The following is a 27,328-nucleotide window of genomic DNA, read 5'->3' as shown; positions in this document are numbered from 1 at the left end:
ATCGTCATCAGATTCTATATTGGGAAGTCTAAACCCGGGTAACTTTTTGGCCGGCATTATAGCATAAAGGAATACATCTGAATTTCTACTCTAAGTCTCTAACCTTAAATGATATTATTTATTTTTGTATTCTGAAAAACAATTTTCTGCCTTGCGATTCACATTTGTATTTCACCATGAAACCTGCAAGGAAACAGGTACGAACATTATTAAAATATACATTTTTTTATTTACACAGTTTCATTATTCAACTCGCTTATGTAGGTAGACGACTCCATTCTTAAAGTAGGGCCGAACAGAGTTAATTCTGATCAGCAAGGAACTTTTTATAATATTTGGTATAATAAATGGTCTGGAGGAGAAAGATCGTCTAAGTTTACAAGGTAAAGTTTTACCTATTTGATTTTATGAAGTTCAAACAATAAACTTTAAATTTCTTTTAGGGAAAAAGCAAAAACTCGTTGTAACGTAAAGCTTGATGCTGGAGAAACAAAAGGTGATAAAATATCTAATACGTATTTTTGCCTTTATTTTGCAAGAGGATGTTGTCCATTTGGGTAAATGCTCCTAATTAAATATTTACGTTCTTTTGCAAATTCTTGCAACATCTATTTAATTCTTAATATCCTAATTTTCTGACAGGTACGAATGTAATTATTGGCATAGAATACCAACAGATTCAGATCCGGTTGATACGACTATTGATTCTTTCGGACGAGATAAATTTGATGAATATCGTGAAGATATGGGTGGCATCGGCTCTTTTAATAGAGAAAATAGGACACTTTATGTTGGGCATGTGACAATTTGTCCTGATATGGAGGTTTTTACACCTTAATGTATTTTTAATTACTTACGTTTTATAAAAATATATTGATAATATTTTTCCTGTTATAGGATATTGTACGTAAACACTTTGGGGAATGGGGAGAAATTGAAAAAAGTAATTAGGCAAAATGATTGGTTTTTATTATTAATTTCATTTTATTAAATCATGTTTTTAATTATTAGTAAAAATACTAAAAGACAAAGGAGTTGCATTCGTGTCATATACTAATTCTCTTAATGCTGAATTTGCAAAAGAAGCCATGAGTAATCAGAGTTTAGACAATAATGAAGTAAGTGAAAGTAATAAAATGAAGTTAGTATATTATATATTATGTATTATATGAATTAATAAAACATTTTAATAATAAACTCAACTAGGTGCTTAATGTAAGGTAAGGGAAAGATATTATCTTTGAAATAAAGATTATACAGATGGTCATTTTATAATATAATCAATATATAATATGATTTTTGGTAGATGGGCCACAGATGATCCTAATCCTAAAGCTAAAGCAGAATTTAAGAGAAAGGCAGAAGCTATGGCAGCACAAGCAATAATAAAAAGTCTCCCCGCCGAGTTTACATTATCAAATAATGATTATATCAATAAACGTCCTCGATTAAACGATGATAATAATCAAAATCCCTTAGTTTTAGAGGGAGGTCAAAATTCGGATGATCTAGAGGCTTCTGTATATTATGAAGATCAACAATATGCCGGTCATCAGCCTAATATGGAAACAATAAAAACGAACTCAAGCTCGAATTCATCTTTAAAAAACAAATCAATTGTATCTGATGAAACTTTAGAAAATTTAAAGATTCTCTCACAGGGATTTAGCTCGGCAAATTATAATAAAATCAAAGAAACTACAACCGAAGCATTAACAGGATTGGCCGAATATGAAAGTGATGACGATAATGATGATCATGAAAGTGAAGAAGAGCATGGATAACGGGATATAATGAAAAGGTAAGTGCATGCGTAAATGATGATTCTAATGGATACGGTATGGTACAGATTACTAGTTAGGTTAGATGGTAATAAATAATTTCGGACATTTATTTTTATCACCATGTTGGTTCCTTAGTGAAATTATAATTTTAGCCAAAGCTAAACTATTTCAAGGTGATTTATTAAAAAAAATAAATTATTTGTGGTAATCTCTAATTCCCGATTTCATACATATAATGGTATAAAGAATGTAATGTTTAAATATTTTAACCTTGGGATTTGGTTCACAGCCATGTGTGCATGAATACATATAAATTTTGTGTACCCAAAAATCCCAAAAATGTAACTTACGTTAAAGAGCGTCTTTTGGTGTGTTTGTGTTCCGTCTAAAAAATTGTTTAAAAAAATTTCCCTTCTTTTTGAGGAAAAACAACATTATTCCTTCTTCTTGGTCGCCAAAATTCACACCCACTCCTTCTATAATTTAATCTGAGCTTTTATTCCGTTCCATAACCCTTCATAAACTAATTTTTTACCGGAGGTAATTTTATTTGGTGTACTTTCAACGGACGTTCAAATTGTTTTTAAACTCATCTGACTGGCCTTGTAAGAAAAAAAGAAAAATAAAATAAAATTTCTAACCAAGAGGTATTATACCACAGCACCTGGTAGTGTTACCCCAACCTATATTCGACGAATTAGGCAAGAAGCCATACCTCTCAAATCGAACCATTCACTTTTACCGTCTTGAAAAAAAAAAAAAAAATAACTTTTTTTACGCACAATCTATATAATATGGGAATTATATTATCACATTTTAGTGGTAGGGTAAATGGTGACGCAACGGTGCCAGATTTGAACCTCGACCTTGAAAGTAAGTAATATATTTTTTTTAAAAAAAAAAAAAGACTAAGTGAAGTCCCTCCAGTATCAGTGCAAGGTGACTAAAAAGAAACTTTGTTACCGATGCTTAGTTTTTTCCAGAAAATAAACGAAACTTTAGCATATAATGGAAGCGGAAATCAAATAATAACTATTTACTCCATAAGACCCGTGCGTATTTGTTTAGATAGCTATAGTTTATTTTTTATTTTATGTTTATATAATATAATTTATACAAATATATATTTCTAAATAAAAAAAAAGCGGCTGGGTCAATAAATTATAGACTTTTTTTAATGCATGGATTTCAAGACTTAATTACTTACATGAATTTGTTTTATTCAAGATGCCACACCAACACAGGAGGAATCAGATCTTTATGGACATGTTTCTGAACTCCTCCGACCAGTCAATGACCTTTTAGATTCTTTACGACATTATGAAGGATGCGGAGATCTAATTAGAAAAGCAATATCCAATCCTACACCTGACAATGAAGAAGAAGCTTGGCAAGCTGTTCAACCAGCAGTTGCAAAATTAAAACAATATTTTGAGTATTCTGCTTCCTTGGGTATTAATTAATTTATTATTTATTATTGTTATTATTACTGGTTTAAATAATTTTATTTATTTATTGTTATTCATTTTAGAGGATGCTTATCCTAAATTATTAAAAATACTATGTGAAGGGAATGTTCGAAAAAATATTGAACAATATCAAGCACTTACAAAATTGTTAGCAGAAATACTGGATTTTGCCTTTGAATTCGACTATTTGAAGGTTGTAGAAATCATTTATTTTAAAATAGAGAAAATTTACAGCAAAATATATTATATGTGATATTTATTCTAACGTTTTCGTAAAATATGAAATTAGATGAAAACACCATCAATTCAAAATGACTTTTCTTATTATCGACGAACACTGAGTCGAGGAAAATTAGCAAATGAAGTTTGTTTTATTTTAAATTAATATCTCTAAATTTTATTCATCAATATTTTGAGCTAATATTAATATGTATAATCACCAGACGGATTTAAAAACCGCAATGATTGAGGACGAATTGGCAAACCGAATTTCCTTATTTTATGCATATCCTACACCAATGCTGAAGACAGTTACAGACGTAACGGCACTTTTTGTCAGTAAGGTAATACATAAATTGTTTTAATTTACCGATTTTTGGTAAATTATAAATTTATTAAATTTACTTATCGTATAATGATTCTTATTTATTACAAATGAAATTGTCTATTAATTGGTATGACTGCCATATACGCATAAATAAATTATAACTAATGATTTCATTTTGGTTGGTTGTCATCATAGAATAACCTTGGCAGAAGTGTATCGGAATGTCTATCACTATTGGCAGCAGCGTGTTATCATGCAGTCACAAAAAAGAGAACTCAACGAACTGATTTTTTTTTACGAGTAATGGTTGTATCCATTATTTTATATGACCACATCGATCCTCAAGGAGCATTTATTAAACAATCACCGATTAATGTAAGTTATATTCACTTTTAAATTTTTCCAGAATCTTATTAATCATGAAATTAATTAATAAATTTTTCTTAAAAAAAAAAAGATAAAATCATCAGTAAAAGCCATTCAAACTCACGGTATAAATGAATACTCAAATTTGATGTCTGCCTTACGTTTTAATACCAAACATTTAAATGATGAAACTACTCCAAAAAATATAAAGCAGTTATTGAGTAGCCATTAATTTTATATGTTATATTTTTGTTTTAATAGTTTTTTTTTCATTATTTTGTTTTTATTGTTACTTTTACATCTTGTTCAATTTATTATTATTTTTTAATTGAGAATGGGAGACCGAAGTGGGCTGGACCTGCTTGCTTACCCCTTTAAGTTTGATTTTGTAGGAAATTTATTATGTACCTATTATTGTTTCTTTTTTTTTCGGGCGAGCAAGTAGCTCCAATCAATGTATTTTTTAATTTTTTGAATTACCTTAAATGGTTATAATTATTCTAAACTATGTAGATATTTACTGGTTTTCCCAATTTATTTACCATAAAATAACATGGTGTATATTACGGGAAGTTGAGTATAACTTTAACTTGACAAAATTGATTATTAATTTAACATGCTTTTTTTAATAGTCTCACCCGAATTTAGTAATTTACATTGAATAAAAAAATTATTATTAATTATGTATATCATGGAAAAGTCCCATAAATAAAGAATTTAATCTTATAATATTACTATTTATCTGATCTAAATTTACTTAATGCAGATTCAGCCGTTATTGATTCTATATTACAATCAGAATTTCTAAAGTTTGATAATGAAGAGATGTGATATTACATATTAATAACCATAACCATTTATAAAAATAATCATTTTTTTGCAATTACAGGCCATTCTAACAAAAGTTTTTTTTTTTTTACTACAGAACTTTCTTTGTGATTAATGAAAATAGTATTTTCTTTTTTCCCCTGATATCAATAAGTTGCTAGAGATAATATAGATCTTACATCCTCGGTAAATCTTAATGCATCTAAGAAAGGTAAAAGATCTAACAACGCTTCATCATTAGGATCATTTATCCAGCCTTCAATTGCTATCCCATTTTCTAACAAATTATCAAATAAAATCAAATTATTTCGTATCTTTTTAACAAAATAAATAACTATATATACATATCTATATTACCTTGTTGCATAGCATAAGATATTGGTGAATTATCAACTAAACAGACCTTTGAAAGGTCTGGTTCAACAATTGTTAAATCTTTAATGTAAGCTCCATTTCGATTGGTACAAGACTGATATCGATAAAAATTATAATGGAAATATGATGTTCTTGTATCATAAAAATCAAATCTAACAATTTAAAAAAAATATTTTTATACCTGTCGAAAAAATCGATTACAGATTAAATTTTTATTTGGATCCAACCAATCGATTACAGGGTCAGCATATTCAGGCATAGAGGCAGTAAAAATAACTACCTTGTACCATTCACTAACCTAAACAAAAATTTAATAATTAACGTAGTCTCTATAAATAAAAATGAATTTAATATCTATTTCTATACCTTTTTCAAAAAATGATCCACATGTGGTCTTTTATACACGTAATATAAACAAGCATGATTATCTACCATGACTTCAATCATGTGCGCGTCTGCTCGCGATCCCCTCGATGTTGAATGTATTAAGGTTTCGTCCAAATCCAATATAAGTGTCTTCGTTTTCATCATAAATGATTGTGTTGATGTCTTTGAATTATTTCTCAAACGAATCGATGAATTGGCAGCTTTAAGTGGGGATATACTATCAACTGATGAAGAAGTAATTTGTTGTTGCAATTGCTTTTTTGATTTAAATCGCGGAGAACGACGAAGTGGTTGTTGTGGTGAATTATTATTGTTTGTATTACTATTAATGTTATTATTAGTATCAGAAACTGATGTTTGTGCCATATATGCATGCTCGCCAGTGGAATGTCTTCGTAACCTTGCAGTTGATTTACTGAAAATATTTGTTATATAAGTATATAATATTGTCCAGTAGTATAATAAAAAATAAGAAGGAGGTGTTGAAGAAGAAGCGGTAAGACATTCCGATAAGTTATTATTAGTATTGACACAACTTTCTCCATTAGTTGTTGAATTCGAAGACGATGCTGACGTTGTAGCATTAGAAGATGTATATATCTCCTGGCTTACAAGAGATGAAGACTGTGTAGATGCCAGCATTGGCTAATATATTCGTATAATTTGCTGTTGACTTCCAAAAAAACTTTGACTGTCTTAAATCTAAAGTAAGTAATATCTTACTAAATGTCTTACTTTAAAGTATTACAAAATACAAGAACGTACATACTATAGAACCAACGGCAAATTTAAAAATTCATGAAATCGAAACTTGGAAGTGCACATATATATGCGCAGAGTTCGTCACTGAGAAATAATGAAATGATGATCACTAATAAAAAGGTTCGGTTACGTAATCTTAGAGCTTAGGGTTAGAAATCCCTAGCTTAGCTCCCAACTTGAATATAGCAACTGTTTCGAATATGAGGCTAATGTTAAATGTGTTTTCCACATGCAATTTTTATCAGGCATCGTTTGCTTATAAATTTTTATATATCTTCTTTCTCTTGTTGTAATACAAACATTTAAATACGTTTGTTCATTTTTGGTGTCAGAACAGAAAGGTAAACTAGACTGATATTCAAATTAAAAAACTTCTTTTACAATTTTAGAATGCGTCATTCATGATATTATGTAACATATATAACATATTAACTAGATTAAACTTAGCTTGTTAGGGTCCATTTCATACATTAGTAGTTTAAATTAATAGGACATTGATCTTACCCATTTATGTAATTAATATTAAATTATTTAATTATATTTGTTAATATAGATTAATTTCTTTAAACAAAACAAATGATTAGCTTATTAGCTTGCTATTTATTTTTTTAAATATTTATCAATTTGCTTAAAATATTTCGGTTAGTTTAATTGCATTATATATAATTCCATTTTATATTTATTTATGAAAAATATAGGTATCGCACGATTCTCTAGAAATATATCATGCGACGTTTATCGAACTGATCAATAGAATTTACAATAACTATTCTGATACCTTTTTTTACTAAATCTTCCAACCTCCCTGATAATGTGAATATTAACTCTGATGATGATAAAGAATATTAGATAATAAAACACTACTGAAATAATCTCTGAAGATATACTACATCTCTTGGGACAGAAATTTTCCTTGATAATGGATACAATAAATAAGCATTAATTGTAAAAGAATAATTAATTGTAATTTAGTAGCAAATTCAAGTCAAAAAAAAAAAAAAATTGCTTTGTAAGCTGGAATCCAGTACAATACTAAAACTAAAAAATATCAGTATTTCTAGTATATAAATTTGACTTTTCTAAATGTTTTACAAATATAACTTATAAATAAATATAATTATAAGCTGAGACCAGATATTTGTGAATTATATAAATAGAATCCTATAATTATTTTTAAACTTGTAAAAATTTTGTATAGGAAATTTTTTAATATTTGTTAATTATAATAATATCCAGTAAAATTTAATATTTGAAGCTTGACTCCTCCATCTTCTTTCAAATCAGCTGATTTCTGGCATGCCCCTAAGACCAGAATATGTGATAACAACCTATGTTGCAAATGTTCAATATATGCAACATATGCAATATATCAAATATAGTTGATATATATAATATAGTTAATATATTTTATATAGTATACATCCACCTGCCAAAAGTATCTAAATACTTTTAAAAAATAACTATTAAATCACATTAAATCAATGTCCAGTGATCAGAATTTAATGATTTATGATTCATTAGATTCGTCCAATAGAGACACGTCTAACCACAGTATTTTCAAGTCTGTAAGTTCAATAGATCAGAAGTTATTGCTGAATGTCTAAAAACAGTAAAATGCAAATAACTTTTAATTCATTAATCCTAAAGACATGAAAATAATAGATACAATGTACTTTAATAAGACAAATATAATGAATCATATTTCATTTTTTTAAGTTTAATAGAAAAGAAAATGTTATAAAATTTGTATATGTCAAATTTTTAAAAATAAATAATGAATTATTTGCATTTTACTGTTAAGAATAACATTTGATCTATCAAATTTAAAGACATAAAAACACTGCAATTAGATGCATTTTGATAATATAAATTCATTGAATCAGAAATAATTAAATTCTGTTTACTAGTTTTTGAAATAATAATGTGATTTAACTTCTTTGCTGAAATCTTCAAATTTGCCACAATATTTTAATGATACATTTTCAACATCTTCACGACGACATCACGATTTTTTTGAAGATATCGCGACGATATAGTTATGATAGTCTTAACGATACCTTTCCAACATCTTCGCGATATTAAAATCGGTAACATTTTGATATCAGAACGATATCATATTGATTTCGTAATTTAATATCGCGAAGATGTTGGAAAGGTATCGTTAAGACTATCATAACTATATCGTCGCGATATCTTCAAAAAAATCGTGATGTCGTCGTGAAGATGTTACGATGATGTTGAAAATGTATCGTTATGATTATCGAAACCGTATTGTTACGATATCATTTAAAAATCGTGATGTTATCGTGAAGATGTTGCGATGATGTTGAAAATGTATCGATATAATTATCAAACCGTATTGTTACGATATCATTTAAAAATCGTGATGTTATCGTTAAGATGTTGCGATGATATTGAAAATGTATCGATATAATTATCAAACCGTACTGTTACGATATCATTTAAAAATCATGATGTTATCGTGAAGATGTTGCGATGATATTGAAAATGTATCGATATAATTATCAAACCGTACTGTTACGATATCATTTAAAAATCGTGATGTTATCGTGAAGATGTTGCGATGATGTTGAAAATGTATCGATATAATTATCAAACCGTACTGTTACGATATCATTTAAAAATCGTGATGTTATCGTGAAGATGTTGCGATGATGTTGAAAATGTATCGATATAATTATCAAACCGTACTGTTACGATATCGTTTAAAAATATTATTTCATTTAAAAATATTATTAAGATATCAGGACGACATTTACACAGTATCAAGATAATATTTGACAAGAATTTTGGGTCATGAAAAAATTGTGAACCGTAAGTACTAGTACATTCAATAATTTTTATTAATTGATAATGCCGTATATATTATTAATATGCAATTATGATGGTCGAAAATGAAAAATAAAAACAACGTATCGATATCATTGTTATTACAGCTTGAAGTAGTCACGTTCCGTCATTATTGATTCACAATTGTTGAATTGATAAGTATTGCGAAGTTTAATCGTACTTGGTAAATTATGTAGGCGCATCCCTCTCTAGTAACATAAAACAATGCGACAATATCGGTATGACAATAATATTATAAATGTTGAATTGATGTAAGTTTCCTGATTACGACGCACCTGTAAATACTTCTTCTCTCCGACGGTTAACATAAGACACTAATATTATACCAAATACTGAATTGACAAGAGTCCGTATTACATACAACGCAAGTTTCTGCGAAATTAAAGATAAGTACCTGGTAAATTAGACATCTCTCTCTCTCCAGATGGTTAACTGTTATGACACTAATATTGTATCGAAACTTTGTGACAATTGTTAAATTAATAAGTACGCGGATTATGGTGCAAGTTTCTGCGAAATTAAAGATACGATCGTACCTGGTAAATTAGACACATCTCTCTCCCCGGATGGTTAACATAAACCAACGTGACGATATCGTTATAACATAATGGAGTAGTTACGCACAACATTATCGGATTTCGTCACAAATATTAAATACTACTAGGATTCACCTGTTAACTACATTAGCAGTTAATGGTTAAAACCTAAACTTGAAATAAAGTAAAAATTTAATTATTTAAATTTTTTCTTGATGTTATTCTTGAACATGCAACATATAGTTGTCCATGAGAAAATACAGGAGTTGAAGATACAAACCAACCTAATTAAATGATAGTTCTTAAGATTTATTAAAGTCATTGCAAATGCTGGTTGTTAATCCTAAAAAAGATGCATAAATTAAAGTACTGCATTTATAGAAATCAAACGAAATTTTTTTTTAAAATAAAAATTGGTCTCAGAACACTTGACCAAGATTTTCAACCTTAAGAATCAAAAAATGCAATAAGTGGGTTGAGCTCATCCGGCGGGGCCTACCTCATTAGAGTGCAGTGTTGGCCAGTGACCCAAATGACCTCAAATGACTCAAATGACTGGTCACGTGTCATTTGGGTCATTTCAACATTAAATGACAAATGACCTAGTCATTTAAAATTACATCATAATTCTGGCCAGAACTATTCATACAATTTCACTATTTCATGGATAAAATTTTCCATGATATTAGAAGTTCATAATTCTGGCCGGCATCATTAACTTGGCCTGAATTATAAAGCATTAATTTTAAATGACTCAAATGACAAATGACCTAAATGACTAGGTCATTCGAAGGTCATTCGAAGGTCATCTCAAAATGGGCAAATGTACCATAGCTCATTTGCCATCACTGCTAGGGGAGTGTCCCGCTTAGGTCGTCAGCCATTAGCACCCAACTGCCTATGACCAATGATACATCACCACTACCTTCTGATACCACAAGATCCCAAGTATTACATAGGAGCATGGCGCTTTCGCTATGTGCATACCCTGCCTCCACGATACGGCCTACCATATGAAGTCTTAAAAATGGTGCATTTCATCAGCGGCCAAAAAAAACCCTCGAATGATCCCCCGAAGACAGTAAGCACCTTTTGTGAAAAAATTTCAGGATAATCTCTCTTTCTTTTCGTTCCTTTGTTTTCTCTTTTTCGTTTTTTCACAATGGTTTTTTTCTTTTTTCTTCTTCTTTCCCTTTATTCTTTTTCTTTCGGGTATTGATATGAAAAAAAAATTATTATAAAAAGGTAAAAACTATTAAAACTGAACGCGTAATTATTTTTGACGCGTTATATAAATGTCAAAGATAGTTTAACATAACCCAGCGAGAGCAGAATATGTACCTGTCGTACGCCGGAATAAAAATAGACGCGCATATACAGTGGTCGACTGTAATTGTTAATATGAATATATTTTTTTGAATAAATTATACTGTTGATAACAAAAACTGTCAAAATGTTTTTCGGTATTAAAAAAAAATTTAAAAAAATTGAATAGAGAGATGTAGACGTAAACATAATCGTGCGAATGTTTAACATGTCTAACAAACAATGATTTGATTGGATAAAAATTGCAAAGTCACGTGCCTAATAAATTCATGAATACGATATCAAACGATATCGTAACGATATCGTTATCTTTATTTATTTAATAAATCACGTTATCATAAATAAATATACCGAAAAGAATCATTGTACTGCATAATAAAGCTATATAGCCGTAAAATAATAATTATTTTTTATCCACAAATCAATTTTCGTATCATAGACAAAGTGAACTTTCTGTACGTGGTCAATTATTGATATCGGGAAGATTCTTCTCCAGCGAATGTCTTGGCTTGTCTGAATGCGAAAAAGAGGACATTTCAATACGTTGTGAATTCTGTTAATATTGTCAAACCAATCAATAGTAATAAAGGCATAATATTTATCATCATTGCCTTTGTATTTCAAGATCCCTTTTATAATCGCATAACATTCACCACTGTCTTCCTCGTGTATTGTTACGACGTCACCAATATGAAGATGTACTTTGGAAAATACGCCATCGCTTTCTTCCATAGTGTATGTCGCCAATTCATACCAGCTCATTTGAGAATATATAAGAGCTGACTTTTGTCCAATGTCCATAAATGAAAGAAGCAGCTCAGATTTGAAATTTGGCAAATTTTTCATGATATTTTCGCGATCCTGACGGGATAAGCTCCTCTTTAAGATAATATTTGTAATAAAATCCACTGGATATGAAATCGCTATATAAAATAAAAATACGTTAATAATTGCGGAAATATTATTATTATAAAATTGTAATACAAACCTTCTTCATTTCCTTCCGGTTCGTTCATTTGATACCTTGTCTTCAGTAATATACCAATTAGTCAATAAATTTCTAAAATTTGAGGACATAGTAGCGAAACCTCTACAAGGTTGTGATAATCTTTGATCTGCGCCTCCATCTACTAAATGACGAATTGCAAAGAGCGTAGTATACCGCTTTAACAAGTCTAGCTCGACATTCTTGCAATTTGTTCGTGGTACCATTGCTTTAAAGATCCGATGCACCATCTCTTTCGATACCAACTTGAGTGTTTATAAGAGTACCATAAGTCCTTGCATGCACCAGCAAGTGGATATTCGATATGCAGGTTTGGTAAGTTAGCAAATTCAGGGAAAACCTAAAGCCACATTATTAAATAATATTTTATATATTGATAAATAAAAAATAAAAAATTATATAAGAATTATGAATAATTGTACCTTTGGAAGAATTTTCATTTCTTCTTCAAGGCATTTTTGTAATTCGTCATACGAATCTAATGTAAACTTGCTTTCAAAAACTATCCTCATTGTTTTTGCTACATATACCCAACAAGCAATTATTACATTTTTCACCATGTTAATGCGTGATTCTTGAATTCGTCGCAGAATGCTTCTGGATTCATTTTCCTTTAAGCTTGATGATTCTAAAAAACTATTAAGTATAAAAGGCATTATCATAGCGAGCCTAAGATAGTCAGACATCGTAAGAAACTAGCATTGTGGCTAATTGGATTTGGCAAACGAGACCATTTTTTTGGTTTCTCTAAGTTCTTCCAGGCTTTGATAAACTCGTCCTCTCCTTTTTGTGAAAATAATTCGCACCTGTGGAAATCAAAAAGCTTTATTAAAAGATTTTGTTCGTTACATATCTAGCTAAAGTTAATTAAATTCTAAGATCATACGTTAATTTAAGAAGTCGTCCAATCTTCCCAGCAGTTGCATGATATACATCTTGAGGTGTCTGTAGATGCTTTCTCTTAGCAGCCTATCCAAAATGCTAGGCCTTGTTCTTAGTCCGAACTCAGTACAAAGTCGTCTTTGCCTTGTGGTAGCAGGTTCATCAAATATCTCTTTAAATTGATCGTCAGTGATGTGATGATATCTTGATGTTGCTGGTACATCCTGAGAGAAGTTGGTAAGTGATTCTCGAGAGGCTGTACAAGTGCGGCAACCTTTATTGGCATTATGTCGTAATACACCACACATGTCATTCCCTTGTGGTAAATCAGCAGTTACGACACCTAAACCGGCTATCACCCAAGCATCTTGGCCATTCACTTCCATTAATTTTCCTTGTTCGAATTCTTTCATTTCAGAAATGAATGGCAACATGAATTCATTGAAATTACCACCGAAAGGAACAAACCCGAGAACAAAGTGATTTTTGAGCAACTTTCTTTGACGGGCAGGCATATTTCCAAACTGCACATAAACACCTCCTAACGAATGATAAACATTCCTAAACGTTCCAAAATCATCGTAAAGATACGTCCAAAAACAGCTTATAAACCGGAATTGTTGGAGATGGTGGCTGCCTTATGGAAATATATTCTGAAGGATGTTGATAAGAGAACGTTGCATCACGAATGCGCCAGTGTGTATGATGTTTATAAAGTATTTCGGTAATTCGTAGTGTATCTGCAGCAACCTTTTCGGAAATTTGTGATGTTGTTATTGTCGAGAATGGTTCATCTTGTAACCAAACTTCTCCGGAAAGAGAGCGATTTTGTCTTAATTCTCCCTTAAAATTTCCAGGCAAGTCACTATAATCTAGAACTTTTTGGATTCTCAGCCGATACTGTTGGTTCTCTTCATTTAATAATATCGCTCTCAATCTGCCAAGTTTTCGCTCATTATCGTAATAGTAAACAAAATCGCCGCATTGGTATATCTCTATTATATACATATGAAAAAAGTGTTAGTCTCTTGTACTTTATTGCTTCGCCTTTCTACCATCAGCTTGCATTTAATAAATAATTACCCCCTGATATCATTAATTGTTCTTGACCGAAAAGAGGTGACTCTGCCCATAAGGTACCATGCCAGTACTCGGATTTTGTTTTTGAATCGACACCAGCACCAAAATACATTTCCTTTAATAGTGATGGGTTGTTAAGAATATTCCAAATGATATCACTTATTGAAAGTTGATATGCCATCTTTGAATCCTTTAAAGTTGATGGTGTTTTTTGATGAAATTGAGATAGATTTTGCTGATATTGAGGGAAGAGGAAGACACTCCCTCCATGATCGAAATCTCCGAATATTCTTTACAATATGATCTCTATTAAATTCTGGTCTCATGATAATGTCAACAAGATCTTCATATGCATTTGTTGAAATATTATGTTTATAAATCCAACAAAATAAGGCAGCAGTAGTTAAATTTTGAAAATATGGAGCAAAATCACCATCAAAAGATGGTAACTTATCTTTAGCCAATGCTTCATCAACGAATAGCTTTTCTTCTGAGATATCAGAATCATGTCTTTCTTCATTATCTGACGACATTGTTTCATAATCTTCATCACTTTCTAAGGACATTATATAATCGCTTTCTGTTTCATTCTCTGATGATGTTGAAATCATGTTGGTATCACCTTCTTCATTATTGCTTTGTTGTTCTAAATCATCATCATTATCGTTTCGTTGTTCTAAATGATCATTATCGCTTCGTTGTTCTAAATGATCATCATTGCTTCGTTGTTCTAAATCATCACCATTATCGCTTCGCTGTTCTATATGATCATCATCACTTCGTTGTTCTAAATCATCACTCTACGCCATATTCATTATACTCTTCGCCACTAATATTATCATCTTCAAAATCTTTTTGTACCATTTTTTCATTGTCATCATTATCCGATAATAAAAATCTGTTGGGCAACCTTCTAAAATTATTACGGATACGAAAAGGTATTGCAGCAATATTCGCTTTTCGAGATTTATTTCGTAACGTAGGCTATGACAATAATTGTAATAAGGAATAATAAAATGAAATAAAATCATAAATTTAAAAAATGTCCATGCGCGTTTGTGTATTTAATTCATTAACTGCTTTTATAATATTTTCAATTGAATATCATAGTATCGTGACCGCAGCACATAAACGGAAATTTTGGGTTAACAAATTTCTTAACGGTTACATTAGTTCCTTGTCCGTGGTGCATTAACGGAAATTTTGGGCAATGATCTGGTTACATGTAAAGAAATTTTGTATGAAATCGTGACCGCAGGACATAAACGGAAATTTATATTACGAATTTCACGAAATTTCGAGAAAAAAAAATGTCAATGGTTACATTAGTTGGGCTTGGATCACAAGTACATTAATGGAAATCTTGGAGAAAATGATCTAAAATTGACGTGTTAACAACAGTTACATGCAAAGAAATTTTGTATGAATATCGTGCGCGACTGCAGAACATAAACGGAAATTTAGATTACTAATTTCTTAAATTTTGGGAAAATCGATCAGAAAAAAATGTCAATGGTTACATTCGTTAGTTCTTTGTCGCAATACATTTTGGTAAAATGATCTAAAATTGACGTGCAAAGAAATTTTGTATGAATATTGTGACCGCGGACATAAACGGAAATTTGAATTGATCGGGAAATTTTCTTAATGGCTACATTGGTTCTTTACTTACAATGCATTGACGAAATTTTGAGGCAATGATCTGATGAGTTAACTTCTTTAACGGTTATATATAAAGGAATTTATATGAATATTGTGACCGCAAGATATAAGCGGAAATTTAGATCATCAAATTTTGGGATAATTGATCGGAAAAAAAATTCGTTAATAGTTAGTTACATTAACTGTTAATGAATTATATAATGAACAACATCGTAACTATAGAAATTTGGGTTAACAAAGCTCTTGATTGATGTTTTGACGATTACATGTAAAGAAATTTATATAGGCTGCTGGACATAACGGAAATTGGGTTAACAAAGCTTTTCTGAAAAATTGACATTACATTTTAAGAATATCGTGATCGCAGCACATTTAGACAAGACAAATGATCAGAAAAAAATTGTTAGCAATTCGTGTTCCGGTTTATATGAAATTTTGATTTTTATGATTTTAAATTATTACGATCAATTATTATGATAAAATCACTAGTGGTGAGCTTTACGGATATATACAATTATAAAATTACATAAGATTTATTTTTTTATTGAAATAAATTGAAAAGAAGGTGAATATAGTAATATTGTGCGGTATTGTAATGAGATATAACTTCATATAATGGCAATATCAATTCTAACAAATAATTTTAAAGTGTTAAATATTTCAAATTATCACAAAATATTAAAGAATCAAATGATCATACTTTTTTCACCATCTGAGCCCAGTCTCCCATGGTCTTCGTTCGGTTGTTACGAGACGGACGTTGCCGTTTCTTTTTAATGTTAGTTTGGCGAAGATCGTTCAATCGGGTTTGTTCTTTTATTAGATCGTCTAGCGAGATCAATATCGTATTATCTATATATGAAAGAAATTATATGAATATTATCATACGTTATTTAATGAATTAATATGAGGTATTTTTTTTTTTATACCTGTTTCTTCTCTACTAGGTTTGGGAGAGGACATTTTCTTTCTAACTTTTTTTTATTAGAAATCTAAAAACTCTGATCTGAGATGTGGTATTTTTATATGTAACTGATAAGATATGGACAGTCAAACTTTAAAAAAATATCAATTGAATTCTTTGGGAAAAAAGTACAAAGTAATTTTTTTTATAATATTACGACTGTGATATCATGACTGCACTACATAAAAGGAAATTTGGGTCAACAACTTGTAAAAGTTTTTTTTTAAAATAATTCCGAGATAGAGAATTAATGTAACAAATTCTGTCAATGCGCTGCAGATAAAAATCAATGTAATCATTAACAATTTTTTCCGATCAATTATTGATCTAAATTTCTATTTATTTATTGCGACCACGATATTCATGCCAAATTTTTCAGATCATTACCTAGATTCCACCAATGTGCTGCAGATAAAGATCTTTTGCAGATAAAGAATCAACAGAACTGTTGACAAAATTTTTTTCCGATCAGTTTTTTGATCTAAATTTCTGTTCATCGTCCTGCGATCACCTTACATGTAACCGCAATTTTTCCATTGCCCAAAATTCATCAATTTACTGTATACATTGCACTAATATTGCACTGTTAAATATTTAATATAATATTTTTTCTATTAAGATTAAAAGAATAGTTAATAATTTATTATCAATCCTAATTATTAAAATAAATATATAATATATTAAACATATAAAAAATGTACTCTATTTAAGTATTAGGACAGCATAATATAGTACGTACAGTATAATTCTTCAACCCTGATTATGTAACCATTAACAAATTTTTTCTCCTGATCAATTATCCCGAAAATCCGTTTATGTCCTGCGATCACGATATTTCTGTCAAATTTTTCAGATTACCCCTGAATTCTATCAATGCGCTGCGGATAAAAAATCAATGTAACCATTAATAATTTTTTCTGATCAATTATTGACCTAAAGTTCTATTTATTTATTGCGACTACGATATTCATGTCAAATTTTTCAGATCATTACCCTAGATTCCACCAATGTGCTGCAGATAAAGATCTTTTGCAGATAAAGAATCAACAGAACTGTTGACAAATATTTTTCCGATCAATTTTTTGATCTAAATTTCTGTTTATGTCCTGCGATCACGATATTTCTGTCAAATTTTTCAGATTACCCCTGAATTCTATCAATGCGCTGCAGATAAAAAATCAATGTGTAACCATTAATAATTTTTATTATCCCCAAATCTGAATCTAAATTTCCTTTTATGTCCTGCGATCACCTTACATGTAACCGCAATTTTTCCATTGCCCATTAATATTGCACTGTTAAATATTTAATATAATATTTTTTCTATTAAGATTAAAAGAATAGTTAATAATTTATTATCAATCCTAATTATTAAAATAAATATATAATATATTAAACATATAAAAAATGTACTCTATTTAAGTATTAGGACAGCATAATATAGTACGTACAGTATAATTCTTCAACCCTGATTATGTAACCATTAACAAATTTTTTCTCCTGATCAATTATCCCAAAAATCCGTTTATGTCCTGCGATCACGATATTCATATATAGCTTCTTTACTTGTAACTGTTAATATTGCTCGAAATTACCATTAATGTTCTGTGGACAAAGAGCTAATATACCCATTAAGGATTTTCCCGATCAATTATTCCAATAATTTGAAAATTTTGTTGGCCAAATTTCCGTTTATGTCCTACGGTTACGATACTCATATATAATTTCTTTACATGTAACCGTTAAGACATCAAATTTTCCCAAAATTTCTTCATAAAGAATCGATGTAACCATTAACAAATTCTTCCGATCAACTATCCAAGATTTAATGTAACCATGAATGTTTTTTTCGAGAATGCTAACCCAATTTCCTTTTATGTGATGCGGTCACGATGTAATTTTTTCTTAATATTAGGAGAAATCTCTATAAATAAATAAAGATAATGCTGTATTCGTTTCGTCAGGAATCACCTATTTCTTTACGTTGCTACTAGCACAATACCAATAAGTACCATCTTGTTTGTTTATCATGACTAAACGCAGAGGAGTAACAGGAAAAGGTAATAAAATTATATTTTTGATTTGAAATTTTATATAGTAATTGCGCCTAATACTATTATAATGATACCTAAAAGACAAGGCAACAAAAGCTGCAAAGACTACAAAAACTATTCGTACATATGTTGCCAACTCTTCACGTGATTATAATAAGGAAAGAGATGAAAGGAGAGAGGAAGGAAGTGAACATGAACAAGATAATTTACGTGGACAAGATGTAGATATTGGAGAAGGTAATAATAGACAAGATGATGATATTGAAAGAATTATTTTGGGTAAATACCTTATAATAATTGTTTTATTATTCAATTGAAATGATATTTCTGCGAATTTATTTAAAAATAAATTTACTTCGTTATAATGAAGATATGCTTCCAGAGCAAGAAGAAAGAAATATTGAAAAAGAAAGAAGAGAAAATGAGAAGAAAGAGATGGAGAGGAGAGTAAAGAGAGAAGAGAAAAGAAAGAAGAAAGAAAAGAAAGAAGAAAGAAAAGAAAGAAAAGAAAGAAAAGAAAGAAGAAAGAAAGAAAGAAAGAAAGAAAAGAAAGAGAGAAAGAGAAGAGAGAGAGGGATAGGAGAGAGAGGGATAGGAGAGAGCAAGATAAAGAACAAGAAGAAAATGAAAATGATGAAAGCGGTAAAACATAAAATCTGAACATAATTAATGAATATAATTTTATTCTCATTTAATATTACTTCTAGAGAGTGAAGAAGAAATTCCGGTTCAGTTTGGCGCAATGACCAATCAATTGCAAATTTGCAATTGGTTGGTCTTACATCCAAGTGCGCTACATTTGGCAAACAAAATGCTTGATGCCTCGACGAAGCAGCCATCAACAAATTTGCCACTAACCACCTCGACTTCGTCATCATCCGACAACGTAAAGTCCATTTCTTATTTTGGTTGTTACATTCTTACCAATTAAGAACAATCGTTATTACACAGCAGAATTACTGATGTATTATGTATTATTGATATTATTACTATTTAGGATAATTATCGTCTTATTGACGAAGAAATGAAATGTCTTTTTTTGCGAACTAGAAATCCGCCCGATCATGCGTTTGATAAAATAACACAAAAAATTTTTGGGCATGATGCTTATCAAAGCGTGGCGAAGTCAATTAACGAACGATATCATAAATCATTTTCCGACTATCGATATCAATTGAAAAATGTACTTTCAACATTAGTAAAAGAATTTTGACAAATTGTAGAAAGGTGATCGATACGTTCATATCGTTATGTTGTTTTTACTACAATGATTTAATGATTTAAAATTTTTTTCTATTAAAGTGAATATACGGAAAGTTCAGATCCTACTGACGAGGAAGTAAACAACTTCATATCACGTGAGGTGGTTTTAAAGAGAATCTTAAGCCGATACGTTTCAGCCATCGATTTTACAAAATTATCGGAAACTTCACTAGATAAATTAATAGAATTCTCCAGAAAATGCTTCAAAATAGTCTGGGTTGAAACTGAAAGCGCAAATATCGAAAGAAAAGGTTAAGGAGTTAGATGTTATTACAGAAGATCTAGAAATTCCTTCCCGTAGCGGAAGAAACATTGCTAGCTCTTTAAAACTCCATCTTTTTTCATAAATACAGTACATATCACATAAAAGACCGTGATAACATTGATATGTTTTTTATTCCTTTATTATAATAAAGATTACAATATATCATATTGTTTTAAAAGTTTATAGAATGTGACTTCACAAGTTAATAAGTTAATGTCGTAATAACTTCACTAACACAATTTGACGCTAAAATATAACTATTAATCTGTTATTTATGTCATTCTCTAAAAATTATTTTTTTATCGTAACCTTGACCTTATAATCATCAATTATCATAACTGTAATCGTTTTCTCATTTAATTTTTGATAAAAAAAAAATTAACAATCTCTTAACGCAGTAACAATTAACATGTATATATACATACATAACAGGTCTTACAGTGATCGTACAAACCTTATTAAGGAATAGCACAATCAATAATCCAGTAATTTAGTAATAAAGAGTAATCAATAAATATCCCTTAAACAGATAATCGCATGTGGTAGAGTAGTTTGAGATAGGAAATCCGCATCGCAGCGGGTCTCTGGTTCGATTACTATGTATACCTTATGGCGATTATTATCGTAGAGTTCTAGCGGGCGAAAATTTCCCCATATCCTCCTGATAGGCGAAAATTTCCCAGTTAAACCTTTACAAATATTTTTTTTTATTATTTACTGGCAAATAAAACATATTTTACACGATATATTATTAATACGAATTTGATTATTTTATGTATTTATTTCAATATTACAAAAATTTCTTTTATTTAAAAAAAATGAGAATAGTAAAAAAAAATAATGAACTACTAGATTTCTTTTACTAAAAAATGAGAACAATTCATTAATTATAAAAATAAAAATCATTAAAAATTGCACAATACCTAAAAAATTACTAACTTGATTATGTTTAAAGTACTCATCCATACTTTTAAAAGATGTCGGTGACAATTGTGATGATGATGATGATGATGGTGGCTGTGGTAGAGATGACAGAGACGATGATGATTGTGCTAAATAACTCTTTAATTCAAGCTTATATATCTCTTCTTCCTGACTTGAGATTTGATTTGAAAAAATATCGATCCACTTCAATAGATTTGCGTTTTCACGCTCAGTTTTGTCTAGCTTGGAAATCACTTGTTCACCGGCTGTCTCAACAGCTTTTTGGAAATCCTGGAGCTGTATCTGGAGATCAGATATTTCAATTTCTTTTTGTTTAAATTTTTTATATTGTCATTTTTTTTGTCTACGCCAGGCCGTTTTCCTAGAATGTAATGATGGTTTTCCCATTATTAAATGAAAAGAAAATTACCTTTTTTTTTTATCGAAAAAAGATGTTATTTATTATTGGGATTCAACAATTTTGGAAATTGTCCAATTGTACTGTCGTCAAAATTAGTTTAGTACAACGTAAAGATCTCGTGTATAATTCCCTGTTTCAGTAACTACAGTAGTTCAGGGTTTTTTCCTTCGGGAAAAAACCATTCCATGAAATTATACCCAGGAGCGTGTGACTTATGGCCACCTGTATTATCACGTGTATGATTATTATTATTTAAAGACTACATAAAAATTTGATAAATCCATAGAAGCCGCAATATTATATCTCGAAGAGCTTGGAAAATCACAAGTAACTGTGAAAAGGCTTCCGTAAAATGAGAAAAATTTGTCGTGCGCATTTTATAAATTCTCAATACAATAAAACCCAAAGATGATGAGATTTTAAGTGCGCTCTCATTCTCCTCCGTTAGTATTTTCCTTAATTTGTCGATTCTTTAGATTTACATTCGGCTTAATCTTCTCTTTACTATTTTTATATTTAATGTACCTTTCTACTAATTTCTTCCAAAGGACGTTACGCAAATTATTATAAATTTGTAACACGTCAGCGTATCCTTAAAAAGAATTCATCGATCCACACAATTCAGGCAGCATTACTCAAGCTCAAATGGCACGTTTGCTTTTTGAGTCGTACAAATCACTACCGAAGTGGATTAGAAAGATAATTTTCGGCGAATTGAAGCCATTATTTAGGAATGATGTACTTGAACGATTCGTCAAATCAAATTTTGAAAAATGATCAAATTTCCAGATATTTTAATGGTAACGATAATCCAGCTTCAACAAGCTTTTTTCAATATCATCCCTAATAAATAAAATGTTAGCGTTTTTATGATATTAGGTACTATAATAAAAAAATTATCTTTTATCACATTTTATTTACATTGGAGTGAAGAAGCGCAATTATGCAAGACGGGTCACAATTTTTTTTTATGATAATAATAATATAATAAACTTATAATACACTATAATATAAAATAAAAAAAATATGCTATAAATTTTCGTATAAGTATTATACTTAAATTATTGAAGAATCAGATTTCTGATCATGTGTTCCAACATTCAGTTGCTAATATCAAAATAATATTTTGATGATCTTAAAAAATTTTGTTAAAAAGACAATATACTTATTTTGGTCATGTAGAAAATAATCAAAATTATATAACGATTGTTACCATCATAAAAAGTTATTGTGGCGAAGCAAAATTATAATTATACTGTTTATTTCCACCTCCTGAATTTTCTACTAACATAGTAATTTCATCTGAAGGATTCATGTGTTAAAATCCATTTCAGTTTGTTGATCCCCAAAATTTAATTTTTCGTTCTCACTACTAAGCATATTTAGTATTCATGTCATATTAAGGTAAGTTGCGCTCTCTGTGTTTATGAGAGAGTTTAACTTTAGATGCTTGAGAGGGTTCAAGGAACCCGTAGTGTTATTAGGAAACCAATATCAATACAATTTTTTTTTGCAAAAAAAAGTTTTTTTGCTAATAGGTGTATAAATACGATATGGAATTTTATTCGATCACAAAGAAAAAAAAAGAAAAATTGAAAAAAGATTCTACTCGATCATGATTTAATTACAATATCCGTAATCATATGATGAGATTAATTTCGAAAAAAAGAAAAGTCTAATTATTGACTCAATCTAATCTATTTAATTTCGAAAAAGAAAAAAAAATTCTTTTTTCCATTGTTTTTATTGTACCGTATGATTTTTTTAAGGAAAAAAAGTAATATAATCACGATATGAAAAAATTACTTGTTCATGATTTAATCACAATATCCATCATTATATTAAATAATTAATCAGATTTTTTTTCCCTTAAAAAAATCTGTATTACACGATGTAATAGATCAATAGCAAAAAATAATTTTTATTTTCGAAATTAACCGTATTTTTACTCGATCATCGATGCGGTAAGATTAAAATTATTTAAATAAAAAAAAAATTCAATTGAAAAAATTTTTTGACCCACATTTTTTAACTCATAGAAACCATTATCAAAAAATGTCTTCTCAAGATCGTAATAAGCCTGTACAAGAAAAAGAAAGTCATAGACGGAGCTCTCTTATTAAGCATTGGGAACCTTCGCAACCGCCTTCGCAATCGCCTTCGCAATCGCCTTCGCAATCGCAATCTCAACCTCAATGGTCACAACAATATTTATCTCAATCATCTCAACTTTTACCTTCCTTACGTTCGTCATAGCAACAGTATCCATATCCCTCTCAACGTTTTTCGTCACGGCAACATTCTCCATACCCCTTGTACCCATACCCCTCGTCACAACAACAGTCTCCATACCCTCGTCACAACAACAGTCTCCATACCCCTCGTCACAACAACAGCTTCCATACCCCTCGTATTCCTCACAACACTTGCAGCATCCTTCAACACAATTACTTTCTGATGAACGAATTGGTCTGTATTATTATAATATTCGGTATTTGAAGAAATCTTCAATAACAGAACAATAACTTGTAACGTTATTTCTATCATATAGATAATTTCTCGCTACCTATTTCTACAAATCGAGGACATCATGTCCAGAGCCGTTAATCCTGTTTATGTCCGACAATCTATTGCAGAACGCTTTGCCATGACGCTCCCTGAACATTTACATGATCAAATCGAGCAGATGATCCACAGAGGCAAGCGTTCTAGTGAAGAACGAAGCCGCACTTCCTTATCGTCTACACCTATTATGACAACCCCAACTCTCACACGGACGGATTCAATGTAACGAATATGATTTTTTCATATTTATAATCTTATAATCTTCATATTAACATAATGTTTTTTAAAATTAGGGATACCTTGGAAGAAATTCCTCTTATAACTCAAAGTAGTACTAGTACTTCTTCTCTTGGTATTGCTATACCTTCTGTTACATCTTCAACTCTCCCTCGGATGAATCCAATGTAACAAATATATTTTTTTCATATTTATCATCTTGTAATCTTCATATAACAATGTTTTCTTTAAAAATTAGGGATGATATGGAAGAAGAACTCTTAAGGCTCGCTTACAGCTGCCAAAATTCTATCTCAAGAATCGAAGATATCCAACATCGATTCGCCCTTATGCAAATTCTCCTGAAAAGTTCACAGATCGTGATACAAATATATCATATAACCAGAAGAGAATTTCTAATATTATATCGTTGCAAAACTCTATCCCAAAGTGGTTAAGAATAATAGTGATTAACAAATTAAAATCATTATTCCTAAGAACAAGAAACTTAGATAAAAGCAACAATAATCAAATTATAGAAGATTTCTTAGCGTCATTGTTACCAACTTTTATGAACGATCATCCCTGACATATTACATAATGTAGCAAAAAGTTTTTGTAAAACCTGGTCGTACTGGAGAAATACATTATGGGATAACATCAAGCTTAGATACGAAACTTATCAAAAACGTAAAGAAAAAGACGAAAGTCTTGATTTCAAGCCGTACTTAAAAGGTCGTCATATTGAAGAAATATTCAACCTTTGGTTGAAATTTTCGGACAAGCCGATATCTCAAGAAAATGAAAATTCGCTTAAAAATTTAATTCTTTTTGGATTCCACTGTTTAGAAATTTATAACAGTGATGCACGTGACCATTTTTTTACTCACACCGGAAACCTTTATACGGTTAATAATATTTTTAACAATTTATCTGGATATAATATTGGTTCTTCGATTGATTTATCAAAGTATGAAATTGAAAATAATGATGATGATGATTCAAATTCCAGCTCTGAGGATGAACCAAAGCCGAAATCAAAGAAATCTACTAAAAAGCGAAAAAAATAATATATATTATGTAGATTTTTTTCAATTTAAATTTTTAGCGTAGAAAAGTAAAGTATCTGGTCGTGTGTTGAAGTTTGATGAGAGGTTCGTATGTAAATTTATAAAACAAATTTTTCTTTTTTTTTAAAAAAAAAAATTCTATGTAAAAAACCATCATTTTAAAAACCAGGTCAAATGATTATAATTATCATTGTTACTACAACAATAATTTTTTTCTTTGTATCTATATATATATATATATATATATTTTTTTACTTTCACAATCTAAAAGAAGACGGGTAGATAGTATATTCTTTATCATTTTTATTTCTATTGTATAACATTATTGCCAAAATAAAACTTCAAATTTGCAACCAAAATTAACGAACATTCATTCACATTCTTTAACTGAATCGAACACGGCGATATCATTTAAATTTTTTTTGGTACAATTATGAAACATCACGGCGATATCATTTAGATAATTTTTTTACAATTACAAACCGATATCACAAAGATATCATGCAGTGTTTTTTTAAAATAAATCAAATCATTTTTATTAGTATATTGGATTTTATAATACAATAATAAAATATTAAATTGAGTTAATCGTGAAGGTTATTTTTAAAAACAGCAACAGCAACATCAACATCAACTTCACCAACAACATCTACAACAACATCATCAGCAATATCAACGGCAACAACAATCCATTTATAAACCTCAATCACAATATTATCCTGAATTTGGACGTAATTACAGACCATTTCGATTGCAATATCCTTATGAGGATGAACAACTACCTCGTTTACAATATTGCCCAGGTGTCCACATTTTGAAGAGGAGACAACAATCTCAATCAACCAGACAAGCAGAAATCATTAATTTGGAAGAGGAGCAATGACGCAGCACATGAAAAATTTTTCTCGTTTAATGGAAGCATCTACACAGTTAACTGTGATTTTCCAAGTACTTCTGGTTATAATGTCGCGACATCAATAAATTTATCAAAATACGACGTGATCTTTCAATATGTACTTCCGATGTTGATTCTGACATCACTGATCCATCAAATTACTGACTTCCATATTGAACAATTTTTTTTTATATTTTCTGCAATATGAATTTAACATTATCACTATATCAATTTGGCATTCAAGATGATATTCAAAAAATGTCTGTTAACTCTTTATTAGGTTGTAAAAATTGAAAAATATTTCATACAATAAAAGTATAAAAAAAAAAGTTCACCCTGCCACCACGGCCCAGATAAACTTTCGAAATTTGCCACCGCTACCAGCAACTCATGGTAAATTTCGTAAGAAAAAAAAATTTCAAAATTTTTTTTTAAAAAAAATAAACTATTTATAAATCAAAAAATTTACAATTTCTTCTGGAGAACGAAACTCTTCGTTGAACGGCACGACCTCCAGTTCATTTTTACATTCACTACTGTTGTGCCCAGCTTTCCAGCAGCGTATACAATAATTACCCCATCAAAACTGCGATTTTAAATTGGGGCAACTTTTTACAGAATGGCCAAAATACTTACAAATTTTACAGGCCTCTTTATACTGGATGGTTGTAAGGAATTAGCCAGTTGTTGTTCGTCATAGATATTAACACATCTCTCGAAGAATATAATATTCTTGGTGAAGAAGGTGTTGACAGCGGGAGGTAGGGTATAATTTTCGTCACATTGCTTAAAGGCTAAAGCCAATAGTGT

At 30.0% G+C, this 27,328-nt stretch overlaps 11 protein-coding genes across 11 annotated transcripts; 7 read left to right on the top strand and 4 right to left on the bottom strand.

The window, feature by feature from the left end:
- Nucleotides 1-100: 100 nt before the first annotated feature.
- OCT59_006260 (uncharacterized protein) lies at nt 101-1,784 on the top strand (the record flags this gene model as incomplete). The annotated part of the gene is made up of 8 exons (XM_025322912.2): nt 101-197; nt 265-383; nt 444-557; nt 643-823; nt 898-943; nt 1,012-1,118; nt 1,207-1,220; nt 1,307-1,784. Exons 1-8 carry the CDS (start codon nt 177-179, stop codon nt 1,782-1,784), a joined length of 1,080 nt encoding a protein of 359 aa, XP_025165038.1. The 5' UTR covers nt 101-176.
- Nucleotides 1,785-2,151: 367 nt separating this feature from the next.
- Nucleotides 2,152-4,649, top strand: OCT59_006259 (uncharacterized protein). Its single transcript, XM_025322913.2, has 8 exons — nt 2,152-2,324; nt 2,446-2,657; nt 3,012-3,236; nt 3,316-3,446; nt 3,543-3,617; nt 3,697-3,816; nt 3,996-4,175; nt 4,258-4,649. Exons 2-8 carry the CDS (start codon nt 2,579-2,581, stop codon nt 4,396-4,398), a joined length of 951 nt encoding a protein of 316 aa, XP_025165039.1. The 5' UTR covers nt 2,152-2,324; nt 2,446-2,578; the 3' UTR covers nt 4,399-4,649.
- Nucleotides 4,650-4,844: 195 nt separating this feature from the next.
- OCT59_006258 (uncharacterized protein) lies at nt 4,845-6,603 on the bottom strand. Its single transcript, XM_025322914.2, has 5 exons — nt 6,526-6,603; nt 5,736-6,458; nt 5,551-5,667; nt 5,352-5,463; nt 4,845-5,271 (listed from the first exon to the last, which is right to left on the bottom strand). Exons 2-5 carry the CDS (start codon nt 6,396-6,398, stop codon nt 5,141-5,143), a joined length of 1,023 nt encoding a protein of 340 aa, XP_025165040.1. The 5' UTR covers nt 6,399-6,458; nt 6,526-6,603; the 3' UTR covers nt 4,845-5,140.
- A 5,823-nt stretch (nt 6,604-12,426) lies between these two features.
- Nucleotides 12,427-12,913, bottom strand: OCT59_006257 (uncharacterized protein; the record flags this gene model as incomplete). Its single annotated transcript, XM_066141150.1, has 2 exons — nt 12,427-12,597; nt 12,680-12,913. The coding sequence occupies 2 exons, from the start codon at nt 12,911-12,913 to the stop codon at nt 12,427-12,429; spliced, it is 405 nt and encodes a 134-aa protein (XP_065997971.1).
- A 231-nt stretch (nt 12,914-13,144) lies between these two features.
- Nucleotides 13,145-13,552, bottom strand: OCT59_006256 (uncharacterized protein; the record flags this gene model as incomplete). Its single annotated transcript, XM_066141149.1, has 1 exon — nt 13,145-13,552. One exon carries the CDS (start codon nt 13,550-13,552, stop codon nt 13,145-13,147), a length of 408 nt encoding a protein of 135 aa, XP_065997970.1.
- A 163-nt stretch (nt 13,553-13,715) lies between these two features.
- Nucleotides 13,716-15,411, bottom strand: OCT59_006255 (uncharacterized protein; the record flags this gene model as incomplete). The annotated part of the gene is made up of 5 exons (XM_066141148.1): nt 13,716-14,134; nt 14,223-14,334; nt 14,516-15,019; nt 15,081-15,203; nt 15,388-15,411. 5 exons carry the CDS (start codon nt 15,409-15,411, stop codon nt 13,716-13,718), a joined length of 1,182 nt encoding a protein of 393 aa, XP_065997969.1.
- Nucleotides 15,412-18,874: 3,463 nt separating this feature from the next.
- OCT59_006254 (uncharacterized protein) lies at nt 18,875-20,112 on the top strand (the record flags this gene model as incomplete). Its single annotated transcript, XM_066141147.1, has 5 exons — nt 18,875-18,905; nt 18,981-19,178; nt 19,270-19,541; nt 19,609-19,785; nt 19,897-20,112. 5 exons carry the CDS (start codon nt 18,875-18,877, stop codon nt 20,110-20,112), a joined length of 894 nt encoding a protein of 297 aa, XP_065997968.1.
- A 1,292-nt stretch (nt 20,113-21,404) lies between these two features.
- OCT59_006253 (uncharacterized protein) lies at nt 21,405-21,689 on the top strand (the record flags this gene model as incomplete). Its single annotated transcript, XM_066141146.1, has 1 exon — nt 21,405-21,689. The coding sequence occupies one exon, from the start codon at nt 21,405-21,407 to the stop codon at nt 21,687-21,689; it is 285 nt and encodes a 94-aa protein (XP_065997967.1).
- A 2,138-nt stretch (nt 21,690-23,827) lies between these two features.
- On the top strand, nt 23,828-24,028 carry OCT59_006252 (uncharacterized protein; the record flags this gene model as incomplete). The annotated part of the gene is made up of 1 exon (XM_066141145.1): nt 23,828-24,028. One exon carries the CDS (start codon nt 23,828-23,830, stop codon nt 24,026-24,028), a length of 201 nt encoding a protein of 66 aa, XP_065997966.1.
- Nucleotides 24,029-24,362: 334 nt separating this feature from the next.
- On the top strand, nt 24,363-25,623 carry OCT59_006251 (uncharacterized protein; the record flags this gene model as incomplete). The annotated part of the gene is made up of 4 exons (XM_066141144.1): nt 24,363-24,559; nt 24,631-24,741; nt 24,813-25,003; nt 25,160-25,623. 4 exons carry the CDS (start codon nt 24,363-24,365, stop codon nt 25,621-25,623), a joined length of 963 nt encoding a protein of 320 aa, XP_065997965.1.
- A 77-nt stretch (nt 25,624-25,700) lies between these two features.
- OCT59_006250 (uncharacterized protein) lies at nt 25,701-26,506 on the top strand (the record flags this gene model as incomplete). The annotated part of the gene is made up of 2 exons (XM_066141143.1): nt 25,701-25,715; nt 26,237-26,506. The coding sequence occupies 2 exons, from the start codon at nt 25,701-25,703 to the stop codon at nt 26,504-26,506; spliced, it is 285 nt and encodes a 94-aa protein (XP_065997964.1).
- Nucleotides 26,507-27,328: the final 822 nt, after the last annotated feature.

This window comes from Rhizophagus irregularis, chromosome 14 (genome assembly GCF_026210795.1).
Source record: "Rhizophagus irregularis chromosome 14, complete sequence".
In the NCBI taxonomy this organism is placed as follows: domain Eukaryota; kingdom Fungi; phylum Glomeromycota; class Glomeromycetes; order Glomerales; family Glomeraceae; genus Rhizophagus; species Rhizophagus irregularis.
Note: the sequence above shows the minus strand (reverse complement) of the source record. Positions and strands in the feature narration are given on the sequence as shown.